General features: G+C 42.0%; 2 protein-coding genes across 4 annotated transcripts in view; one reads left to right on the top strand and one right to left on the bottom strand.

Annotated features, from left to right (window-relative positions):
- The window catches only part of LOC130175210 (dedicator of cytokinesis protein 3-like), a 52,396-nt gene extending 49,145 nt beyond the window's left edge, over positions 1-3,251 (top strand). For all 3 annotated transcript variants that reach the window (XM_056385564.1, XM_056385563.1, XM_056385562.1), the window contains exon 54: positions 261-3,251. In XM_056385564.1, the coding sequence (XP_056241539.1) occupies positions 261-869 (609 nt within the window). In that variant the 3' untranslated portion in view covers positions 870-3,251. The remainder of the gene's footprint in view (positions 1-260) is intronic.
- Positions 3,252-4,816: 1,565 nt separating this feature from the next.
- Positions 4,817-23,736, bottom strand: part of LOC130175503 (poly(rC)-binding protein 4-like) — a 35,379-nt gene continuing 16,459 nt past the window's right edge. Inside the window, exons 6-14 of the mRNA XM_056386033.1 lie at positions 20,699-20,830; positions 18,403-18,531; positions 15,639-15,713; positions 14,430-14,501; positions 12,299-12,340; positions 12,128-12,203; positions 11,586-11,635; positions 8,055-8,224; positions 4,817-5,801 (exon numbers count right to left, since the gene is read on the bottom strand). Coding sequence (XP_056242008.1) covers positions 5,456-5,801; positions 8,055-8,224; positions 11,586-11,635; positions 12,128-12,203; positions 12,299-12,340; positions 14,430-14,501; positions 15,639-15,713; positions 18,403-18,531; positions 20,699-20,830 — 1,092 coding nt within the window. The 3' untranslated portion in view covers positions 4,817-5,455. The remainder of the gene's footprint in view (positions 5,802-8,054; positions 8,225-11,585; positions 11,636-12,127; positions 12,204-12,298; positions 12,341-14,429; positions 14,502-15,638; positions 15,714-18,402; positions 18,532-20,698; positions 20,831-23,736) is intronic.

The following is a 23,736-nucleotide window of genomic DNA, read 5'->3' as shown; positions in this document are numbered from 1 at the left end:
CTCATCGCAAAACGCCTGTGATTGAGTGTAGACTAGTCAAGTCATAATTACAAAGCCATTGTAAGTGTCTCAATGTTTGAAAGATGAAGTAGCTTCTGACTGTCTTTCTTTCATGTGAGACTTGTATTTCCAATATTTCTGTCAGCATGTGAAGGCAGCATGAGTAGTATTGAAATTCAGATTGTTGTGACAACACTCGACTCTATGTCCTTGACAAGAAAAACACCCATGACGCACACTGTCTCTCTGTCTTGCTCCAGTCTCCTCTCCACCCGATTCCTGGCTCCCCCACCAGTCCTCAGTCAGCTTTGGGGGGCAGTAACTCCACTCTGTCAGGCAGCGCCAGCAGCGGTGTTTCCTCCCTGAGTGAGAGTAACTACGGAGGTCAGTATCCAGACCCTGGCCCGATCAGGAACGACGCCTTGGAGCCTCTTCCCAGTCACCTGTGGTCCCCTCCTGACGAGTACCTGGCCTCTCCCTACATGCACCTCCACTACGGCGGACCAGAAATCGACTCCGTGGACCCAGTCCGCCCCTTCCATTACCGCAGCCCTGCCTCACACCCGCACACCCACCCGCACCCTCACGCCCACGCCCACCCGGGTATGGACAGCCATTCCCACGGGCCACCGCCTCACCACCACGGTCCCACTCACGGCCCTCACCACATCCCTTACCGCAGGCCTCAGCCTCCAGCCGTGCCGCCCAAACCCTACCTGAGAGAGGGCTGCATCCCCGAGGAGGAGCTGCCGCCTCAGCCCATCCCGCTGCCCCGCAGAATCTTCCACTCCCCTCACGGCCACAGGGAGGACCAGGGGAAACACGCCTGGGAGCAGTGCATCAGCGAGGAGCACGAGGAGACACAGTGATGAGGAGGCTCCAGTTATATTTCAGTTAGAGCTTTCTACTCCTCGTCTTTTTCCCTCCATGTGCACCGAGTTAAAGGAGCAGTGATGGAAAGAGTCCGACGAAGCAGTGGAGTGTGTTCAGCTGACCCCTCTGTCTCTGTTTTAATTTCAGTGCACATGAAGGGAAGAAACGAAGGACTGAACCTCGATGAATCTACAGTATGAGGCACAACTGCCGTCACTGCTCCGCGTGGCCTCTTAGATATTATTAAAAGAAAATTATCTGTTGAACAATGAGACGGATAAACTTTGTTCAGAAATTGATATTGATTGTACACGACTGTACAACTCGTCTGTGAGCATGTTTTTTCATTTGAGAATAATAAAACAGTTTTGTGAAATATGACAACCATGGTCATAACCAACATGATCCCAGGTGCAGTATAAGCTCTGAACTCCCTTAATTTTGCTTTTCATGTCATTTTCACAACACGAGGCAACTACAGAAGGTTATTACTCACAGGGATGTGACTTCTCTGCTTTAAAGGCTTCATATATATGAATTCTTATTTTGATAAATTTGCTACATTATAGTGTTTTCAAAGGCTTATGTCCATTATGTTTTTCAAAACACTGTTAAGTGCTCCTTAATAGTGAATCATATCAAATGGCGCACCGTAATACGTGTTGCTGACGGGCTGTCATAAATCCGTAGGTCTCTAAGGTTGGACTTGCAGCTCTCCTCTTGGACCGGCATCTCAAGGGACATGAACTTCAGTCAATGACAGACTGACGATTTCCCATCTGCACCGTGCGTATGGAAACCTACGTGAATGTATTCAGATGAGATGTTCTATTTGTATTGCACAAGATGCAATCCTGTTTTGTGTTTTTTTTTGTTTTGTTTTTTTTGTTCAAGTGCTTTAAGTTCAGTCCATGTTGCAGAAGTCTCTATTTGTCTCTCTTGTGTGACAAAGATATCTTGAGGAGTGAGAGCGTTCTGCGGACTGAGGGGGAAGCGGAGGACAATGACAGGCAGCATCCACACCTGTCACGTTTCATGTTCATGGTGAACGAAGAGCGAGGATTTATCCACTTCACACCTCAACCACCTGCTGGCCACTGAGAAGTAACACCAGTACCATCCTCTCTCTTTTTCTCGCTCTTTTTCTCCCCTCCATCTTTTTCCTCCTCTGTATGGTTGTCAGACCATGTTAAGCAGTGAGGGCTGAGCATGGACAGCTGCAGTGGCATCGGTGTCAGATCTGATGCTGATGACACTGCCTCGAACCCGCCCGCTGAGTGGCCAGTCGAGGAGCCCACTCAGACAGCGTTGGAATTGCCTACCTGCCTTAAGTGCACTCAAATGCAGTTTGACCCCTTCATCCAGACTGTGAGAAGCTCGTTTAGTGAAGGCCGCTCTCCTTTTCATTCTGTTCACTATACGCTTCCTGGAGGAAAAAAAAAAAAAAAAAAAAGATATCTACCTACAGTAGTGATGTTTTTGTATGGTTTCGTCCCGCTTTGGTTTCAAATTGTTGTTTGGTTTGTAGCGCTAATATTTCTTATCCTGCCTGCGGCTCTTTTTCAATCACCTTCTGTTGTGTGAAAACTGATGTTTCAGGAGAACGCTGAAGCCCAGACTGAGAGGGAGGTTTACTTTTTTGCGGAGCAGACGAACACCGCTGTTTATTGCGACGTAGTGGGTTGGAAGGATATAGCTAATATTTTAACAATTAACTTGTTTTCCTGGTCGTTTTTTTGCAGGTGGATGCTTTGTGTTACTGTACATCAAGTTGTCAGCTGACTAGACAACATCTATTTTTGTATGTGAGATCATCAGTTGTGTGAACATATTTCAGAAACCGTACCAAGTCAGAAGGTACTGCATAGGCTGCTGTACTTTGTATGGAGATGATCCTGAGGTTAGATATATACAGTATGTGAGTATCTCTTGTGAGCTCGATGGCACTGAGGATAACTGGTGACTGAAGTGATACTCAAAATATAGGTACAATAGAATTTTTCAATGTAAATTCTGTTATTGTACATACAGCAGTATTGTGAAATATTTTTGAGAATTATTGCAGACGCCCCAAAAAGGTTTATCGTTGTTTTGTGTATATACATGTACTCCAGAGATCAATGTAATTGATAAATATCTATAATCAGTGTTTGAAAAAGGACAAATCCATTAGACTGTGGCTGTCTCCACCGTTCTTGACTTTGAGTCTTCTCATATAAATACTTTATACACTTTTCAATGTGCTTTCCTGTACATATGGTGTTAGCATGATCGAACAGTGTTTGGTTGTAAAAGTGGTTTTCCTACTCCCATAACTGCTGTGGTATGGAATTCATTAACGATGCCAAACATTAAAGACAATCTTTTATCAGCTCTAACTCCCTCCTCCTTACCTGTGCTGTGCTGTGCTGTGCTTGATTAAGCAGTATGTGGAGACAGACAGCAGAGGGCGCTGTCTGTCATGGAAATATAAGACTGTGACACCAAAGTGGTGAGAATGCAGAGTTATGTTAATTTTCGTGTGTGTGTGTCCCTTGCTCCACCACAGCTGAAGGAAGATGACAAACTCTTCAGCTGCAGTGACAGCTGAGGTCCCTGCTCTCACCAACTCGAGCTTCACACTGTCACTAGCGTCCCACTTTGATATTCAAATGCAACGCATCTTCTTATTTGATAAACAGTAGTATAGCTGCGGTTTGAGTTTAAAGTTTTTTGTTCATTTGATGAAAAAAAAAACCAACCAAAAAAAAAACTTGAAAATGTAGGCGGGTGCTATTAACAAATCTTTCTGCTAACATCGGGAACATTGATGTGCTTCAAGGTCGATTCACACCATCTCACTGAGTAGTGATATGTGGCCCGCAGATGGCACAAGTGACCCAATGAGACCCTGAGTATCACTGTTAAAACTCATGCCTTCAAGGACAATTGGAAATATCAATCTCAATCTATTTTGTTTGAAAATATTGCATCATTGAAAATCATAAAATTAAAACTGGCTGTTGGTTGAGCTATAGATAGATAGATCGATCTCAAGGCATCTCTGTCCTTATTTTTAATATTTTTGCTTTGCCACTCATTGGACTTCGGCTGAATAACAGTGAAGTTGCAGGCGTGGGCTGTGAGTCTGTTTGCCTCAGAGAATGAATGTCTTTGGCAACAATGAGGATTGTGCACTCAGTGTCTTGCATACCCATGATGCAGTCACAGAAAAAAAAAAAATGGGGGGGGTTGTTAGGATGAAAGGATCCTAGCTGTCTCTCCAGAGGATGATGATGCTGTGGTGCATGCTGATGCAGATACTGAATTTTATTTTTGCAGCATCACTGAGGCGCCTCATTTTTCTACTTCTCTCCCTCTGTTCGTGTCGTTTTCTTTCTTCCTGGCAAAGCCTGTATTTTGTCTTGAGGGATGTTCAGTGATTGATTTTCAGTATAACAGTCTACACACACACACACACACACACACACACACACACACACACACACACACACACACACACACACACACACACACACACAGAGAGAGAACGAACAGCGTGTGATTCTGGATCTGCTTTTGTCTGTGCACACTTGCATGCATGTCAGTGTATTGCTTGGCATGTCGGCAGAGCTCTCGTCTCTTCTGGGGTTGCACGGTCTCATTCTGCTGTTATTGTTTGGGGCACATGAGCACGATGATGTGAAAAGCACCTCTCATAAATTCTGGCAACCCAAATGACAAGCTGCCATCCAGACTCTGTTTGGAGGAAAACAAATATAACCTGGACCTGGCATTGCAGCTTGTGTTCCCCGTTTCCTCCTGAATGTGTGTGTCCCTGTGCTGCTACATTAATTTATCACCGATTCAGTTTAAATACAGTTTCTTCTGTTTGAGTGACTGGCAGCATGTGCACCAGATAATTACAAATAAAAAAACAAACAAACTAGTAGACAAATAGATCCACCATGTCAGGAAACAAAGACTTTTAATAAATGAAACAATACTAATAAATAAAGATTAAACAAGTTGCTCATTCAAAACAAAATCCAACAAAATGAACATAACACTGAACGATAAAGTAGCACAGATTATTAAAAAAAAAAAACAATCCCCCCAGACATTTACAAATTTTCTTAAAAACTTCAAGAGGCAAACATAGACATTGTATAAAAGCATCATACAGTAGAGCATTTGTCATCTGAGTATAATTTACAAATTTATTGAAGGATAAATACTCATAGCTGATCTCTAACTTGAGATACACATGTAGAAACTTATTTAAACATGTATCTCTCAGGTGAGGTTCCAGCCCTTTTTTTTTTTTGAAGTTTTTTTTTTTTTTTTTGTGATCAATAACAGTGATGAGGTGACGATGAAAGCAGTCCATCAATTCATGGGAAACTCACAAATTATCTATAACCGTAAATAACTTTTAATAGCTTTATCCACATCTCCGTTGGTCTCTTCTCTGTTGGTGCATCAAAGAATAAAAGTCAAGAGCATCTCTGCCAGCGGATACGGCTACATCAGGCGTCTGTGGAAGAACACTGCGCAGCTGTCCTTCATCTGACTCTCCAGACATAGAGACGCAGAGGCTACATCAGTAGGGAGCGAACTTCTGTCTCTCTGGCTTTTTGATGCAGTTGGCTGAGGAGATTTTGGCGGTGTAGGCGGCCAGAGTGGTGTGGGAGGGTGCTGCAGTGACAGCCACGGTGGGGGCGGGGCTGGACAGAGTCAGAAAGGGGACGGACTTCACCCCCAGCAGGCCGGAGAGGGGCATGGCGCCGTATGGGGTGCCCAGCATATGAGCTGGGGTCAGGGCGCCCACAGCGGCCAGGGTGGGTGCAGGGGAGGCAGCTGGAGAGGCCGGCTGGGTGAAGGCCATGTTGAGGTCGACCGGAGCTGCCATGGTGGCTGCCTGGGCTGTGGATTTGGCTGTCTCTAAACTATGAGGGCAGAGATAGGAGGAGGGGAGGATAGGGAGGCGGGGAGAGGACAGAAGAGGAAGATTAGAGGATTATACTGTTGCTGCAACACTGGGTGAAGTTTCTGGAAAATCATTAAAGGGGAACTCTACCAATTTTACAGAGTCTGTTTACAAGTCTTGTTGGGAGCAGCTACCACTGCATATGTGAAACAAGCTGTGCTGAGCCTTTTGTGGGTGAAATCTGATTTGCTCATGATGTCACTTGAGTCGGTGTTTGCTCGGTCTTCTATCTGGAAAGGTGCAGATAGACAGAAGGGAGGTTACCAGACCTCTGTAGCCCCCTCCTCATCTCTGTCCTTAGCCAGTACTAGCATAACACACCTGACCAAACTGTCAGTGGTCCAGTTGCATTGTGGGTAATATAGGTGCCAGGTTTTGACAAAGAAGAAGAATGCATGGAATAAAAAAGGACGATATCTCTGGTTCTGCTGCATTGATTTTTACCCCTTTTTTTCTGTCCATCGTGGGTCTGGCGGTGTTACAGGAGTGCAATGCTACATTGGTGAACTCTCATAATTTACCAGAGCTATACACTAGTTAAACTTCAAAACACTGAAACTACTGTACTGTTGACTGTATAAAACTGAAGCAGATTCTTTTCTTTATTAAACCTTAATGTCTTGTTGGGGGTCATGAAGACTCTGGGGTCTCTTTAAATTATCAAAAAAGATACCTAACATTGTTTTATCACTTTGATACCTCATGGCATTTCCTAATTTTATATCTAATGCATGAATGCACCAGCACTTGAATTGTTTTCCGTCTACTTATCCTATCAGAACTTTTGTGTGTCCATTGTGCTCCTCTGATCTGTAGAGCTCCTCCAGACTATACTGGGACCTATTTTAGTTTGTCTTTATCGTTATCTGTCAGTTTAGCTGTGTTTCTGTTTGTTCCCTGCTCAGGCTTCAAGACTCGTGGTGACCGAGCTTTTTCTGCTCTGGCTCGTAGACTATGGAGGAGTCTCCCTGTCGGGGTCAGATCTGCAAACTTATTGATGCTTCCTTGCCCTAGTTTGACAATATTTGCTTTTGTTGGTTGTTATTAATCATTAAAATGCTTTCATCATCTTTTTTGTGCCTGCGAAGCAGTTTGTAGCCCTGGTTTTTAAAGTGCCATATAAATAGTGTTGCTTACTCATTTTATAAGAATTGCTTTTGAAACAAGTCAGATGCAGAAAATTGCACTTTACTTCTGTTTGGAAATCCCAGGTGTGAAGCATGATTAACTACAATAGATTTTCATTTGCTCTATTTCTGTGACTGTATTGACAGTTTTTTTTTTTTTTTTTATGCGGCACTACTCCTCCCAAATCCCAATTAAGTCGATCTGGATTTCTGTTATTGTAGTATCAAGGTTTTCATGAGATCAGAAGAAAAGCTTTTTTTTTTGTGCTTTTTGTTCTTTCTTTTAAAAGATTTAAAAAAAAAAAAAAAAAAGAAAGGTCATCACTTATATTTTGCAGCAGTGGAGTTTTTTGGGACCCAAAACAATGAAGATATAAAGAAAATCTCATCCAAACACAGGGGTTAATGTGGGGATGTTCTTTTGTTTCTCATTTAAAAATCTAAAGTGTTAAGCGAGGTTGCAAAAACTTTTGTCAGAATTTTTCTTGCTGTATTTTTTTATGGGACAGGTCTCTCAAACCACCTGGTATATGCAAGCAAGAATTAATGTTCTAGTTCTTCATCAGTGGAAGAGTCAGATTGAAATTAATGATGGACATTGCCTCTTTTGAATCAATAGCAAGGACTAATAATTACCAAAGGTTATATATGTTATATTAAATTTAGTCACATTTTTAAATGTATGTAAAGAAACACACACAATAGGAAGTAAATGTTCCTACTTTTATATAGTGCTGCTTAATTTTTATGTTGTACTTTCTACCTTTTACTGTTGGTTTGTTACTTTATTATAATTTTTACAACCAGAATTGCATTCAGTTTTATTTGTATTAATGTGGCCAGAACAAAACAAAACAAAGGCTGCAGAGCTGCAAACACTGAATTCCAAAGAGACACTGTTACTACATTGTACAATACAACCCTGATTTTACTCATTCCCTGGAGGCCAATTACCAGCAGCACCAGGACATACCTCATTATTGCTTATCACACTATAGCATGACCTTTGACCCTTTTAAACCGATGTATTTTTCTCTGCCTTGCACTTGATTCATTAGATGGCTGCGTGTGCCACTGGGCCTCACCAGGAGGTAATGAGGTACTGGGCCAAGTTGATGCTGACGGGTGTTCCTGTGATAGTGACATGGCGGTCGCTCGTCCCGTCCAGCTGGCTGCCGATCTTGATCTGCGCTCCCGACACCTGCCTGATCTCATTGATCTTAGTGCCCTGACGGCCGATGATCGAGCCGATCAGCTGCAAAAGAACAGAGGTGAGGCAGATCGGTCAGTGTGATGGAAAGATGAATGACTATATGTTGATACACAGAGAGGGATCAGAAGACATGCTTTACAGGGAAAGGCTCCAATAAATCATTTGACTGGATCTGTAATGCTGATGAAAGTGATTCTGACGAAATGGGCAAAAGCAAAACACTACATACCAAAAAAAAAAAAAAAAACTGACTTAATGCAGACCACTTCAAATATTGCAATTACATTGTTTGTCTTTGGTGGACTGGTCATCCATCATGCACGTCAAAAGCACTTTTTTTCCCCCCAGAGTCTCCCTTAATTGCTACTGCGTGTGCTCCGGTAAAAGAGACGAGAGAAGGCACATTTGCCTGTCATTAATCTGAGTGGCTAAAAGGTTATTGATTCCTCGGAGTGGTGATGACTTCCCAAACAAATCACTTCCCAAACACATGCCAGCTAGATGCATCTCCGCACTAATGGAAAACATAATGGGAAAATAACTCAAATATGTAATATACGTCCCGTCGGCTTGAGCGTTCTCTCTGCTGAGAGCAGATTAGACAGTGACACGAGTTTTATTGCATTCCCAAATACATTATCACTTTTGTTTTGCTTTCATTACCCAACCTGGACCCATGCCTATTAGCCACAATAGATATTTAACAGACCCAGGGCTCGGGGGCTGCGTATCAGCTCAAGTGCAGGGTGTCAGGGCTCAGCGACGGGGTTATGCTGCCAGATATATAGTGAGTGGGACAGACAGTGATGAAGTGCTTGTAGTGTGTGTGTGTGTATGTGTGTATGTGTGTGTGTGTGTGTGTGTGTGTGTGTGTGTGCTGGCAGCTAAACAGCGGCTGACACAGAGGTAGAAATACACAACGCGCACACACACGCGCAGTGATCGTGCTGCACTTGTCCCCGCATTTCACATTCCTTTCCTGAGAAGTAAGCAGCCTGTTCCACAATGTCTGATTTGTCACACAGCGACCTGGTTGGTCTGCCTGGCTATTATTGGCTCAGCAGTTTATTCGGGGAGAATGGTGGGTGGGGGGGGCGGACACACAGAGAGCAGCCGGCCTAAAGAGCAACTCATGAGACAATGGCCACTACAGACCTCAAATCACAGATAACGTCTCTTCCCCCACTGAGACCAAGAATCTCCACTGGACTCTGGCCTTTTACACCACCTGTCAATAGATACCAGCTGTCAACAGCTCACCCACTCTGGTATGTATGACCTCAGTCAACAGCATTCCTGTATGAACAATCACAAAAAAAACCCACTTTAAAGATGCAACTAGAGCTAAATAAATGACCCAGGAGACACTACATATACGCTTGCTGTGGTGATTATTTTTTCCTAAGCATTCAAATGACAGAGACACAGCACAATGCTCCTGGTCTTCAGCTACGAGTGGCCTATATATTGTTGAGTTCCTGCTGAACCAGTCATTTGAAAGGACACAGGAAGAGGGATGGGATGGTGAGGGTGCAGCCATTTTTCTTCTGGCGAAATCTTCCTTGCGCAGAAGTACAGTGCATACTGCTGACTGTGTGTAAGCAGTTTCTCAATGCGTGTGTGTGTGTGCGTGCGTGCGTGCGTGCGTGCGTGCATGTGCGCGTGCGTGCGTGCGCACAAGACTTCTTCGGCGCTCTGTGTGAGCACAGAACGGGATTGTGCGGTTGGAGTGTGGCCGGCCTGAGGGCGGACAGAGGACTGAGGAAGCTCAGTCATGGCTATAAGTCCTCTCTTCTGGAACAATGGCTGGAGCTTACAGCTGTCCCTGTCACGTATAGCACTGGACTCCCTCATTCCTCTGATGCATTGTGCCGCTCGCCATGTGGGGGTTTACTTCAGGCATTTTAGAAATGTTGTTGAAGGGTTGTGGCTATATCCTATACAGTACAGTGAAACCTTGAGTAATCAATTCTCTTTTTTTCTCTTCTTCGTTGTAAAACAAAGACGGCAAAGGGAAATTAATTTCATTGTCTGAAAAAAAGTTTTTTCTTTGCAGATCCTTGTAAATAAAGGAGCATTTCAAACTAAACTGCAGTGCATGACGTGTTTGGGTAACAATTGGATAAAGATAGCATGTTTCCTTGGTGTCTACAAATCCCATGAAGAGAAAACCAACAATGAGCTGATCCTAACAAGTATCTTCTATGTGGCAAAACCCTGATATTCTCTAATTTATTCCTCTGTGACACAGACTTCCATTGTTTTCCAAAACGATTAAAAACACATCAATGAGCTGCACTGTTGCACTGAATGATACGTTCCTTTATTATCACAAACATGGGCACTGTGGTTTATATTGAGTCACTCCCACAAACGCCGTCCTGCTGCCATAAATGTTTACTAGTGTGTATTGCTCTGCAGTTGAAAATAGTCCCCAACAAATTAACTATCAACTCCTAAAAACTACAGTGCCCAGCTCTTTTAGGAAATTACTGAGTCTGTTTATACAATGAAAGTACACATTTATGGCCTGATTTTGCAGACTTGTATCTTCAGTAGGAACTAATGAGAAATTACTGAGAGACAACGAACTAATACATTGTTAGTTTTGGTCTTCTCATGGGATTTGTCGACAGTAGAAAAACACCATCCATATCCTTTAATCTTCTGAGCAACATATCATTTGTTTGAATGATTGTGGTTCTGTTATTACACCAGATATCAGAGCTGCAAATTAAATCGTAAATCACAAATGGCTTCATTATTAATTTTCCTTCATAAGTGAGTTTTTTTCTGAGTTAAATTCATATTAAGGGAATCACTGTAATTAATGAACAGATGCTCTCAGTCCAAACCAGCCTGATGTAATAGAACAGTGATCATTTGAAGAGAAATGTAGTCTAACTTTATTTTGAAGTGAATCTTTGCATTCTGATTTCTACTCTCAGATTGGAAAGACATTTCATCAAACCCTGGCGGAGGGTAAGTGAGGAGGGAAAGGATCTTTGTCTGTTTTCTTATTGGCTGTTTTGACAGCAGACAGCTTCTAAGTAGGTCAGGGAACATGAGAGGATTTACTGAGCACTCTTGGGACTCATTCTAAGACACTGCAACTGCTGCCCAGACAATAATGCGAAAGGATCCATATCGGCTCAAAATCCCTTTAACCTTGGGTTAGTCGGAGGTTAGAATAATGAGGATAATTAGTCAGTTGCCAACATGTCTCCAGTCTCTTTTGAAGTCACACCAGACGTCTCTGCAGTTGCAGCTACTGCATCTGAAGTCACCTGCTGCAGAGCAGTGTGCATGTGAGATGAGCGCTGACTTCCTGTTGTTTTTCCTTGTTCAGATGGGAAAATACTAACATCATAGAAAGAAAAAAAGTCGAGTTACTTCTCCTTACATCATTGGGAATAAGCAGCTCCTGAGATGTCTGAGAGTTCGAGTCCATCCCTGATGAGAGAAAATACAAGCAACAACTGAATAAAACTGACAGACGTTTTAATATTTATTCAGCTCCTGTAGTTAGTGAATCCACACAAACCCACCGGTGACATGCTGGAAAACCCTTTCAGCGAAGATATAAATACTGCCAGATATAGTAAAGCAGTTAATTTCCATTTTAATGGACTGATGTTTAACACGGCACTCATTCTTTTCTTTCTCCCAGTTCTCCGACTCTCTGCAACGTATCATTTCACATAATAGTTTCTCTCCAAGAATGGGAGATATGAGAAAGCTATAAAGCCTCTTCTCCTCCTTCCTCACTGACAAGCACATAATCTGTACGGCTCATGACAGTGAGTGTAACTTCTCACGTCTGAAGGCAGCTGGACAATCTTCGACAAGTTACAGATGGAGGAGCAATGCGAAGGCAAAACTGGGCAAGCTTATAGTGGTAGCGATATAATCCAGAGCAAATACTATTATTAGTTCTATACATACCAGGTATGACAGTCGAAGCAGGCTGGGCAATAGGACTCAGGCCTTGCTGCACTGACAGCTGATGTAGCTTGGCCAGCTGTAAAACAAAGAGGAAACGGTCGATGCAGTGCACACTAAACCATAAACTACTCATGTTATATTAAATGATAATATATCTACAAATGGTCAAACCTCTGAGTGTGGAATGCCATATTGGTTTTGCAAAGTGTAGGCCTGAAAGAGAGCATCCTGCATTAGGTAAATTACAGCAATAAAACATCACACACAGGCAATAAATCTGTAGCCTCTTAATGGAAGTGCTTCACCGTCAATACATGCCTGTTTTTCAGAATAAGTGAAATGAGTCTTTATAGTTAAGCCGTGAACTTATACAGATGAGATATGCCATATTTTCCCATGAACCTCTAGTTCGTCCCTGCCAATGCATATCCCACAGTTATTGCTTTATATGTGTGGGGTTTGAAATATCCGTGTGTGAGATTTTTGCCCCCACCCCACTACAGTGGAGGTCGTTCGAATGTAGCTTGTAGCGCTCACAGCCGTGATGACATTTAAAAGATTCAACAGTCACTCTGGATAATACACAGACCTCATTGGAAGCAGTTTTTAGTGGGACTCTTTATGTCAATACAAAGTATCTCCTGTGAAAATTGATTGTTCTGTGACATGCACATGGCTGTTAGATGTTTTAACCTATGTCCTTTGTTGAGATTGGCATTACAACCCTAGTGTCAATGTCCCACAAACCCCACTGCAGTATGTGTCAACATAATAGCAATTGCAAAATTAACCTTAATTTTTTTATTTATTTATTTTTTGTTCTGATTAAAATCCAAATATGTGGATACATAAGTGACCATTAAGCATTGCTATTACACCAAATAAGGAAATATCTCATGTTCCATATGTCAAACATGCATGAACAATAATTTATTAATGGTCATTTACATACAAATAAATGTCGAGTTTGGTGTCCTACATACTGACAGATTTACCTCCCAAGTGAAGATAAAACTACAGAAATCCAGACTTATTTGGGAGGGGCAGTGTTGTGTACTGTCATCATCAATCACAGATACAGTATATAGAGCAAATGAAAATCCATTGAATTTAACCATGTTTTACAGCTGAGCTTCTCAGACAGAAGTAATGCATCAACCTCTATAGCAGCACTATTGAAACGTGTCATCAGTTCAAACTGTTTATGAGCATTTCAAGAATCAAGCTGATAAAACAATGTTATGTGTGTTTACTGAGCTGTTAAAGATGGCCCGGGGGCTCCAGGACCCCAAAGAGAACATTAGGATTAAAGGCCATTTTTCAGTGCTGTGAACAGCACAAACAAAATCCCCTTCACCTCTGTTGTATCTATGATCTATTTATGTGAAATACTCGTATCACTCATCCCCTCATTACTTTAAATAATGCAGACTCACATATGTTAACCCCCTTTTGTATCAGCCCACCCATCAATACTCACTGTATATAAATATATGTACATATATGTGTGTGTGTGTATATATACTGTAATTAGTGAGGGTGGTGTGTGTGCAGCCCTCCCTCCTTACAGTTATGGTTTGAGCAGACAGCACTTAGCTTAGCCTGACGCCAGCAGTCTGGCTACTATTACCAGTCCATCCTATATGGTCATAAACTGGAGAGGGGAGAGCTCAGCCTGAGCAATTCATCAATACATTCGAGCTGTGTTTATTTAGGAAAGCACACAAACGCCACAAATTAGCAGTAATCTTGTCTTTTACAGCAAGAGTGAAATCTGTGTCTTTATACTTGGCAGAACTTTTTATAGGCTATTTCATTACCAACAATTACATTTTTTTCAGTCTATGATTGATTTGTAAGAGGCTTTTGTATCCATTTTGATATTATGACAGTATGTACTATTTGCTGTCATGGGAGGAATATTCTTAAAGCTGAAATATTTCTGGTGCAGAGCTAGGCAGGACTAAAAAAGAGACGGCAGAGCTGTGGTGGTGGTGTGTGGTGGTGTGTGATGGCGTCGTGTTTCAGGAGGGGTTATAGCTCTTATGACAGGGTAGAACAATAGCTGCAGCTTATTCTCAGCTGTTGTTTTTAATGCCTCATGCCAGATGATGGACTGTGTAAATTTGGACATACCACACAACCCCCTGCTCTCACTCACCACTCAAATCCTCACAGCCCTGAAACTCATTCCTGTGCTCCATAATGATGTCTAGGACCAATGTTAGAAACAAGCAAGAGATTTTTCATGTTCAGAAAAACAGGTTATTCACAGACTTCACATGAATGATTGTTTAGTTACCTGCTGGAGGTCCAGGCCACCCTGGGTGACTGAGTACAGAGGGTGGGGTGCAAATTCTGATGCCTCAAACACCTACAAACACATAGCAACACGAGAAGGAAGCACCAAGTGAAAATAGATAGTTCATTACTGAAATATATTCATGTTTATAAAGTCTGGAAAGTCATTGTTTTTTGCATTGGATTGAGGTTAAATATGTTCTTACCAGCTTAAACCTCCCATGATAAATCTGATAAATAAAAACCTACAATTTAATTTTTTTCAGGGCTTCACTATAGATCAACTCCGGTCTGAGATGGGCTCTCGGAGCTGCATTTCTGACACTTTAACACACCTAACAAGCTTATAGGCTATGACTCATCTGCAGGCCCTTTCCCATTCCACTTCATTTTCTCCTCTGACAAATTATACGAACCTCTCTTACCACTGTGCAGCCTCCATTACAGCCATCTCCCAGTGACCGGGACCTCGCCCCCAGATTTAATTTGATAGCTTATTATGTGGAATATCAAGAACACAAAGCCATTCCAGAAATTGACCAGAGTCTGAGGCAGCACAAACAGCGTCAGAACTGCTGACAGCTATGCAGAATATCTGGGTGCTGCTGTAGCCAGAGGAGACGGCAGGTCTCCAGTCTCACTTGCTAATCTTGTGACTTGCTCCATGGGAGGGTGGATATCTGTCCCTTCTCAAACAGAAGCATCTCACATAGCACTCAACCCCACCCTCACACACAAAAACCACCCGATCTCCCACCGAGGAGCACCTACGTGCGTCTTGTTTCAACGTAAGGGTTCGCCAAGACTCCAGTGAAAGAATTGATTATTGGCAATGCCTCCTTCTCCAAACCCTCTCAGATAACCATTTGGACTTTCATGTAAGTTGTGAAGGTGACGGTGTCAGTCCCAAATGCTAATCCAGTGGTTCTCAAACTTTCCGGCTGTCCGTTGGTCCACCACCTTTGGTTCAGACTAAAATATCTCTTGAATGGGTTGCCATGAAATTTTGTGCAGACATTCATAATGCCTAGAGGATGAATCTTGATAACTTCAGTGATTCCCTGACTCCACCAGCGGGTCAAAATGTTCTCTTATCTACCCCGAACCCCCTGTAAAGCCTTTATGACCTATAAAGGCTGTATCACCCGGTAGTTTGAGAACCACTGTGCCACAGATAAGCCTCCCAACTGGTAAAATCTCACTCCTTTACCTGGTTCCCTGCGATGAGGAGGGCAGCTGGTGAGGGGCTCGGTCGATAGGGGATGGTTGCACCCTTCGGGGGAGACTATGGAGTCAAAAACAGGAGGAGGGGTTAGAGGTTGGAATAAATCTTTATCAGTAATTTCATAGACATGAATAAGATCTACACATCTACTCTGCCATGACGTCAGCACTTCTGTCAAAGATTGAGGCTCTTTGAGTACGTCCTACAAATAGTGTTAAACTCTGATTTTAAAAAAACAATGATTAACTAAACTGCTACGACACTGACATTAATCCCCGCCTTGGATGTCTTTTGATTATGCTAATCATTCATTTAATAATTGAAGCAGTGTGGTGAGGGGTCTTTGTAGCTCTGAGCTAGGGTTGTGAGGACCTAACCATAGTGTGATCGTCCTAAAGTCACACCGTTAAATTACTGATAGACGGTATGATCGAGCGGGTTGGGTGGGGGTGGGGGGGTTGTAAGTACAGAATAGACTACACGGCTGTAAATGTCAGAAGTACATTTCTCTCTGTCTGAATTATTTGAACTGTAGATATTTTATTTCATCTCTTGGAGGAAAAAAAAGTAGCGGAGAGTCGTTCCGGTGCGCTCCGGCAGCTCTACACCTATGCTGCAGCACCTGCAGCACCCCCTACTTCCTGTGTTTTGCTTAGATACAGTCTATGGTATGAAAGCAATGGAAGAAAAAAACTGATTGATTGAAGACAGTTTTAAGTGATGTGACGATCAATGCCCAAACAGCAGGGAATCACACAAGGCGTTTTGAAACTACTGTTCAGATCCATCAGATTCCTGGGAAGCAGGGGGATCACCATCAGGGGTCACGCTACACGTCTTCTCCACCTTGAGTCACTTGAAAACATGGCTAGCAACACCATGGCCCAGGAGAGACCGACTCATCTCTCCTTGATGCATGTCCACAGTGACATTTTGAACTCATTGGACATCCATGCCCCATCCATACCCAACGCCCGAGCGCAAGGCCACCTTTGGATTATTGTAACTACTGGAGCAAATTGTCTGCAGCTCAAGGTAAGATATTTGGTTTATAACAAGCTGCCGCCGAGCAGTTAAATAGTCCGTTGTCAATACATTTTAACGTCACTATGATATACATGTGCTGAAAAAATGTGCATGTTTAGATATGTTCTTGTGTGCTGAGCTTTTGGACTTGTGTATTGCTGAGCCATGGCATTATTGTGTTTGTGTTTTATAGACGTTGTTGTTGTTGTTGCTGTTGTTGTCCTCAGTTTGGTCTCTGTTGTAGTTGCATTGTTGTAGGCCTCTGTTGTATTTGTATGGAGAGACATCGAATATGAATTTTTACAAAATGAGCTCCAACATGTATTTGCAAAAATGCTCCTCCCACTACAGCACCCCCAACTTAAAACATCTTCCTGTGGCCCTGGTGTGTCCCGTTTCGCTGCCTCTCTCCCACGTTGACTCCAGAAGATCATTTTATTTACAGCCATGAAAAGCAGTAGGATAAGAAACTGAACTAAATGACGTGTTATGTCTGTCTGTCGATATCCTCCGCTCTTAAATCACAGCAGCTCCTACACACAACAAGCAGCTTCATTACAATCAGCTGACTGAGTGTATGTGCGATGCGAGCATCGGTTATGTGCGGTTATACATGTTTAAATTGTGTCAGGCAAATTAAATGTAGTATTAATTTAATACTATAAAGAATGAGTTACCATATTACTGGGAAAACAAGTCACATATCGCCTTGACCTTTGCAAAGGCATGAGCAACTGGCGATTGTTCTGATGATCGTGGATGACTGATATCGTCCATACAACCCTACTCTGAGCTTTAGTTCGTATCAGACCTCAAGGGTCTGCAATGGTTTACCCTCTGGATACATCAAGCATCCGACAAGAAGACAGTTTAAGATGAAATTTTTCAAACACCCATAAGAAAAAGGGGATTATAAAGTGTACATGACAGTGTATATCTTATCGAGTTACTGCAGTGTTGGTGATACTGTTTTTGGGTTTAAAATGTAGAGCATCTTTTCTGCGGGAGCAGTCACAGCAAATTCTTTGTATAACTTTGCATAATTTAAATCTCTGAGCCAAAAGCAAGAAGCCGCTGGTACAGAATCCTAATGAAACTTGCAAGCCTTTGAAGAAAGCCCTGGAAAACTGGATCAAACTAGCAATTAGTCAGTCAGGTCCAGCTGCAATGCTAAAACAAAAAGGACTTGTGCACTTCCATGAACACACAGGGAGAAACTGTGCTTGGGGTTGTTTTTCTCTCATCTCCTCCTCGATTTTCTCAAGAGAACTGTTGTCTAAAGGTGGACAGATTTTGCTGCAGGCCAGTTTGTTTTCCCTTAGTGTCCTCTGCAACAATACTGAGCTCTGACCTGAGAGCGGCACCTTTTGACTCCATCCGATGTCTCTTTTGGCATATTACAGCACAGAAGGTCCAAATAGTAAAGAAACTGCACTACTTTCTTTGCATTTCCTAAGTTGTGGATGAGGATACAGCCCCAGCATCTGTGAATCTAGTCAATTTCCAAGCAACACCGCCGTAGGTAACGTTACATAACAAAGAAAACCAATGCAGCCTACTAAAATTGCATTAACATGTGCTGCAGTGGAATACACGATAGCTGCATGCTGGTAAAATCAAAACATGGATGTCAACAGCAATTATTTCCTTCACGTAGAGCTCTGACAAAATGCGAGCTAGGTGTGAGTATGTGGAGTAACAACAGAAATGGTACACCTCCTACCTCCAGGATTACTGTGCAGATGAGTTTGACGCACTGGATTACTGAGTCCTGATTCCCAGATATCGTCACCCCTCGCTCAGTAGAGTTGGGCAGCAAATCCCCTGCCACCTGTATCTGAGCTCCGGTGCTCTGCAAATGATTGGGGTTTAAAAAAAAAAAAAAAAAAGATTAGTTTGACTCTGGAGATAAGACAAGTTGTGATTACACTGCCATGGCTTCTTTCTGTGTCTCCCTGCTGACTTAGCTGACCTTATATTTTTCCACCTATTCTGAAGGAAACCATCTGCGCTGTAGTATGTTTTTAATGTCAAGACCTGTCAGGTTAGGAGATAAGTGAAATTCACCCACAATAAGAAGATACGATTCTCCTAATTTGAGCTGACACATCCCTAATTTAGCATGCCCGCAGGCAAGGGGTACAACTTCTCATGCTTTAATCTACATTCGGCAAAGTCTCTATCAGACAGTAGGGTTTCTGGAGGCCAAAATGCTTTTGCAAGGGAGCATGTGTCCTGTGGCAACCAAACAAACAAAACAAATCTGCAACTGAAACAAATTTGGGATGAGAACAAGACAAGAAAATCCATGTATCTGCATAAAATCAACTGGATGCTATTACTGGTGAAGGTAAAAGCTAAAATGAGGAGACTATTTGTAGAATAGTACAGAGCTAAAGTGACAGAGTCAGATGTCTCTGGCAGCAGATCTGATAAATTTAATCCTAATGTTTCAACTGGGCCTAAATGTAGTCAGGAGTTTTTCCCTTTCAAAGCTTCCACTGCTGAGTCATACTATATGTTGTACTAAGTTATTTATCTGGGCTGCATTGTCTCGCTAATTTCCTGTCCTTGATGGTCTAAATCCACTTTTAGTCTCCCGCAAACCTATGTGCAGATAAGTGGTATCTGCTACAATTATTAGTTTTGCTCGTTTTTTATCCAAAATGGTGCATGCTTTGTGAATTGCTATATTTTAAGCCACACTAGCAGCATATCTGTAAAGATGATGTGATAGTTTGATGGTTATTTTTTTGGACAAACATTCATGGCTCCCAGAGGATGAATCATATTGACTTAAATGATCCACCAACAAGTCAACATTTTCATTTCTGCTCAAACTTGTCTACTAGATGGATTGGCTCAAGGTTTTGAAATGTCTTGACAACTATTGGACAGATTGACATGAAAATTTTCTTCTCCTCAAGATGAAACTGAAGTCAGTGGTCCTCCTCTGAATCTTTAATCTAGTACCATCATCAGGTTCAATTTTTACTTATTCTCAGAAAAATCTTTTGGTTTATGACCAAATACCTGCAAGACTAAAGATATTGCCATCAGCCTCAGCTGTACTGTGAACACGCTAAGCTCAATCAGTTACATTTATTTTAGAGCACATTCCTGTTGTGTCTTCATGATGACTATTAAAAGACCAGAGACTAGTCTTAAAGATATCAGTGAATGATTTCCTTTTCTTAAATTGTAATTAATGAACAATGCTAATATAAATTAGCATTGTATCATTTACTTGTGGTTTACAGAGCTATTTCTGAGGGTTACATGTGTCAACAATTTCCTTTTTGGTTGGTAGTTTAAATTGATAAGAAGCTAGGCAGGCACATACAAGCATTTTGCTTCAGCCTGTTCAATCTCTAATTAATGCATAGACCAATTTTATTTTTTCTGCTGTCCATATTGTTTATATTTACTGTATTATGTGTGACTACTGAATAAAATCTACTTCACACATCAGTGAAGGGGGAAAACTGTTCCACAATTTAGGGCCAACAGTGAGAAAAGGTGCAATCAGACCTGGATTTTAAACTAGGAGCGTAAAAAAAGAATAGTGATTCGTCAGCAGATCTGAGGGGATGAAGCTGGTGAACATGGTAACCATTAAACCCGCTATAAATAAGTATGGTGGGATTATCAGTGTGACTATACTACTAGCATTTAGCTCAAAGCACCACTGTGCCTCAGTCCAGTTTTAGCTAAGTTCCGCTTCTTCATAGGTCATTAATTTGTACATACAATAGATTTATTGTTTTTACATTTCATCACCACCCTTCCAGCCTTATTACTGAGATGTATGAACTGTAATTGCAGTTATTCTGAATAAGAGCATCTAATACACAGTGCAATTATGCAGCAGGGCAAAAAACAGCAAAAATGAAATATCTCTCCATTCCAGCTGCAGATTTTCCCCTCATTTTCCAGGAGCAGATTTGTTCTCTACATATTTCAGTGTTCGACCAGCCTGTGAAATGAGGATGGAGTAGATTTGCGTTCTGGCTGCTCACCTCTCTGATCTCCTTTATCTTGGCCCCTCCCTTCCCGATGAGAGAGCCACACTGGCTGGCAGGGATGACCAGGCGCAGGGTGACTGGTGGCTTGGAGCTTATGGTGCCGTTGGCCACCAGCGCAGTCAGGTCCTGGAGGGAGGTACAAGAGAAGAAAAAAAAAAATGTGGTGAGAGCCGACAGGAGAGAAAGAGAGAGAGAGAAAGAGAGGCCCAGAGGAAAAGATCAGACAGAAGGGGTCAAGGTGGAAAGGGAGAGATATGTCACTGGAGGGTGTTAACTCCAACAATAACGACTGAACAGCCGCTGAATTTGAATCAAGCTCATTTCATTCAAACTGATCTGAACACCCTTAAGTGAATGATCTAAATACAGGAAACCAAACAGCAAAAACTGGGTAAAATTAAAACCTGCCCAATTATGCCATGTCATGATGAGCCGAGTCATCATTTCACTGCTTATTAGCATTACCTGAAAATCCAGAATTATGAAGACCATAGTGGGCAATACATTCATAGTTTGTCCTGAACCAATCACAATGCAGACAAGCGCCGTTTCTACTGCATCAACATGAATCGGACAAACGGATAAAACAAATGGGATCTGTATTGGAAATGGCAGGTGGTTCTTTGGGAGCGAGTCAGACCGAGCAAAGAGCAATCCAGCATCTGCACCTAATTAACCTCCGCTCCTGTATCTGTATATGTGAGTGTGTGCAGGGAGAGACGCCCACAGGAGGCTGGCCAGCAATGTATGTTCTCCAGTCCAGTGTGAGGGGGTCTGAAAAGGCTGTTTAATCATTTTTATGAACTGCTGAATTCTGCATGAAAGGGGAAACAATACCGGTGGTGAGCAAATTATGCTTTGAGCTTGAGCACTCTGCATAAAACTGAGCCAGAGCACATTGTCTACATGTCCTTCCCACTGCCTGAACCTGGTCACCTTGAGATTCCTTTCTAAAGATATTTTCAAACGAACTGAATGAACAAGTTTGTATGAGAATGTCTTTTCGTATGCAGACCTATTCGTTACAGGAATCGCATCTATGCAATGTGAATTTATATATTTTACACTATGGAAAACTCTTGGGTGCACGAAAAACTTAAAAGACAAACCCTTTTAAAGAGGTTATTTTATAATAGATTACTATCATTCTATTATAAAATAACAAAAAGTTAAAATATATTTCAACATGTCTGATGATAATAAAAACCCAATAAAGAACGGGTGAGGATATCTCTAGCTGTCCTGCTTGTATTGTATGTATTTGTAAGTTAAGACAGGTATTTAGACAAGGGACCTTACTGATCTGAAGAGTGTTGAACTGTGTTTTACAGTGCAGGTAGCAAACATCCGTCTGCTCTGCTGTGGGTGGAGACTGAGCTTTTAATTAATGAACAGCATGTCTCTGTGAACCTTTTGAAATGTAAATACGCCACGCTGTCTCTCTTCCCATCAGAGTTCAACACAAAACAAATGTGTGACAGAATGTTTGTTTGTTTTCGTATGGTTTGTGTTGGGGCCAGTTTGCAGTAAAATTAGCAGAGTTTGACTTAAGAGGTGACAGTGTGGATGTGGAGCCTCAAGGGATTTTACTTATGAAGGGAACTGCATAATGTTTCCAATAACTGAACTTTAAATTTGAAAGGCATATTCTGATGTGGCTCTTGTGCCGCTCTGCTCCGTGTCTATATTTAGTGAGGCAGATCAGGCTCTCTGACGTCTCGTCTCATTAGAAGAGGAGCACACAGCTCGTCTGTACAATCAGAAGACTCTGGGCGTCATTTTCTTGATTTGATCTAAAAATATGAGCCACATCTTAACAACTGTGAACGTTCCCATACTTTCCTGTTCCATCTCAGCAAAAAAAAAAAAAGAGACTCTCAAAGCAAATTGGTGGAAATAAAGACAGCGGGTTACAAAAGCACTGCTCACATAAAGAGTTGCTGGGCTTAAATCCCCAAAGCATATTTTGTTGCTGGTGGGATAAGGACTCCAATACAGAGAGATTATGAGGCTTTCATGCATGCTGTGCCACGACACCTGGGAACAAAATACACGTATGATACTGTCTTGCATGTCTTGTGTTATCAGAACACTTTTTTGATTATTATATCACTATATTCACATAAATCTAACAGTGGTTAGGGAAAACTTGATCCATGAAACACAGACACGAGTGATCAGCTGCCAAATGAAAGTGAGCCTGAGCCGCTGTGTAATCATAAAGTATTGAGACACAAACAAATCCAGTGGCCAAAAAAGCAGATTATTCCCATTTGTTTTTAATTAAAGGTGTCAGACATACAATAACTCAACTATGGTGGAAGCGGCGTGCAGTGGGTCAGCCAACACGTTGCTATGGAAACTCAGGAGTTACAGGGTTGAAAAGAGGTGAGTCCGAAAGATCTTTAATTAATACTGCAGTGTGCTACCAGCCAGCATGTGTGTTTTACTGAACGCTGTCGACCTGAGCAGGGAGCACCTGTTTCCTTGCCAGCGTCTGTTGTGATGCTAAATCAGAGCGAGGGCGGCTCTCATTCCACCATATTAATTAGTGTGTTGATGGACAGTCACCATGGGGATTAATAGCATGAGGAACTTTGTCATCTAAAACTGATTAGAAGACCATGAAAAGACATACAAATCCTTCTCATTAACAGGCACAAATTAGTATCATTTGCACTTTTAAGGACTGGATTCAGCATGTGTTGCACAGTAATGTACAACACACATCACGCCATTCCACTTCCCAATAGTCAAAAAGGTTTTGCAACAATAGCTACAATCACTTACCCTAAATTTTCATCTGCAGAGTAATCTTAACTGAAAGTATGTCTAAGTGCTATGAAATGGATACAATTTTTTTCTTCCATCACTTCAGTTTAGGACATAATCGATAGCAATAAGAGCACATTAGTGGTAATGTTAAGATGAAGCTCAGGAGAGGATTTTGTTTTCGTGATAATGGGGTAAAATAGCTTCTTGCACTTTTCTAACTCTCACAAACAGGATATTTTGGATATATTTCTTATTGT

This window comes from Seriola aureovittata, chromosome 9 (genome assembly GCF_021018895.1).
Source record: "Seriola aureovittata isolate HTS-2021-v1 ecotype China chromosome 9, ASM2101889v1, whole genome shotgun sequence".
NCBI lineage: Eukaryota > Metazoa > Chordata > Actinopteri > Carangiformes > Carangidae > Seriola > Seriola aureovittata.
The sequence above is the reverse complement of the archived record's forward strand: the minus strand, read 5'-3'. Positions and strand labels throughout refer to the sequence as shown.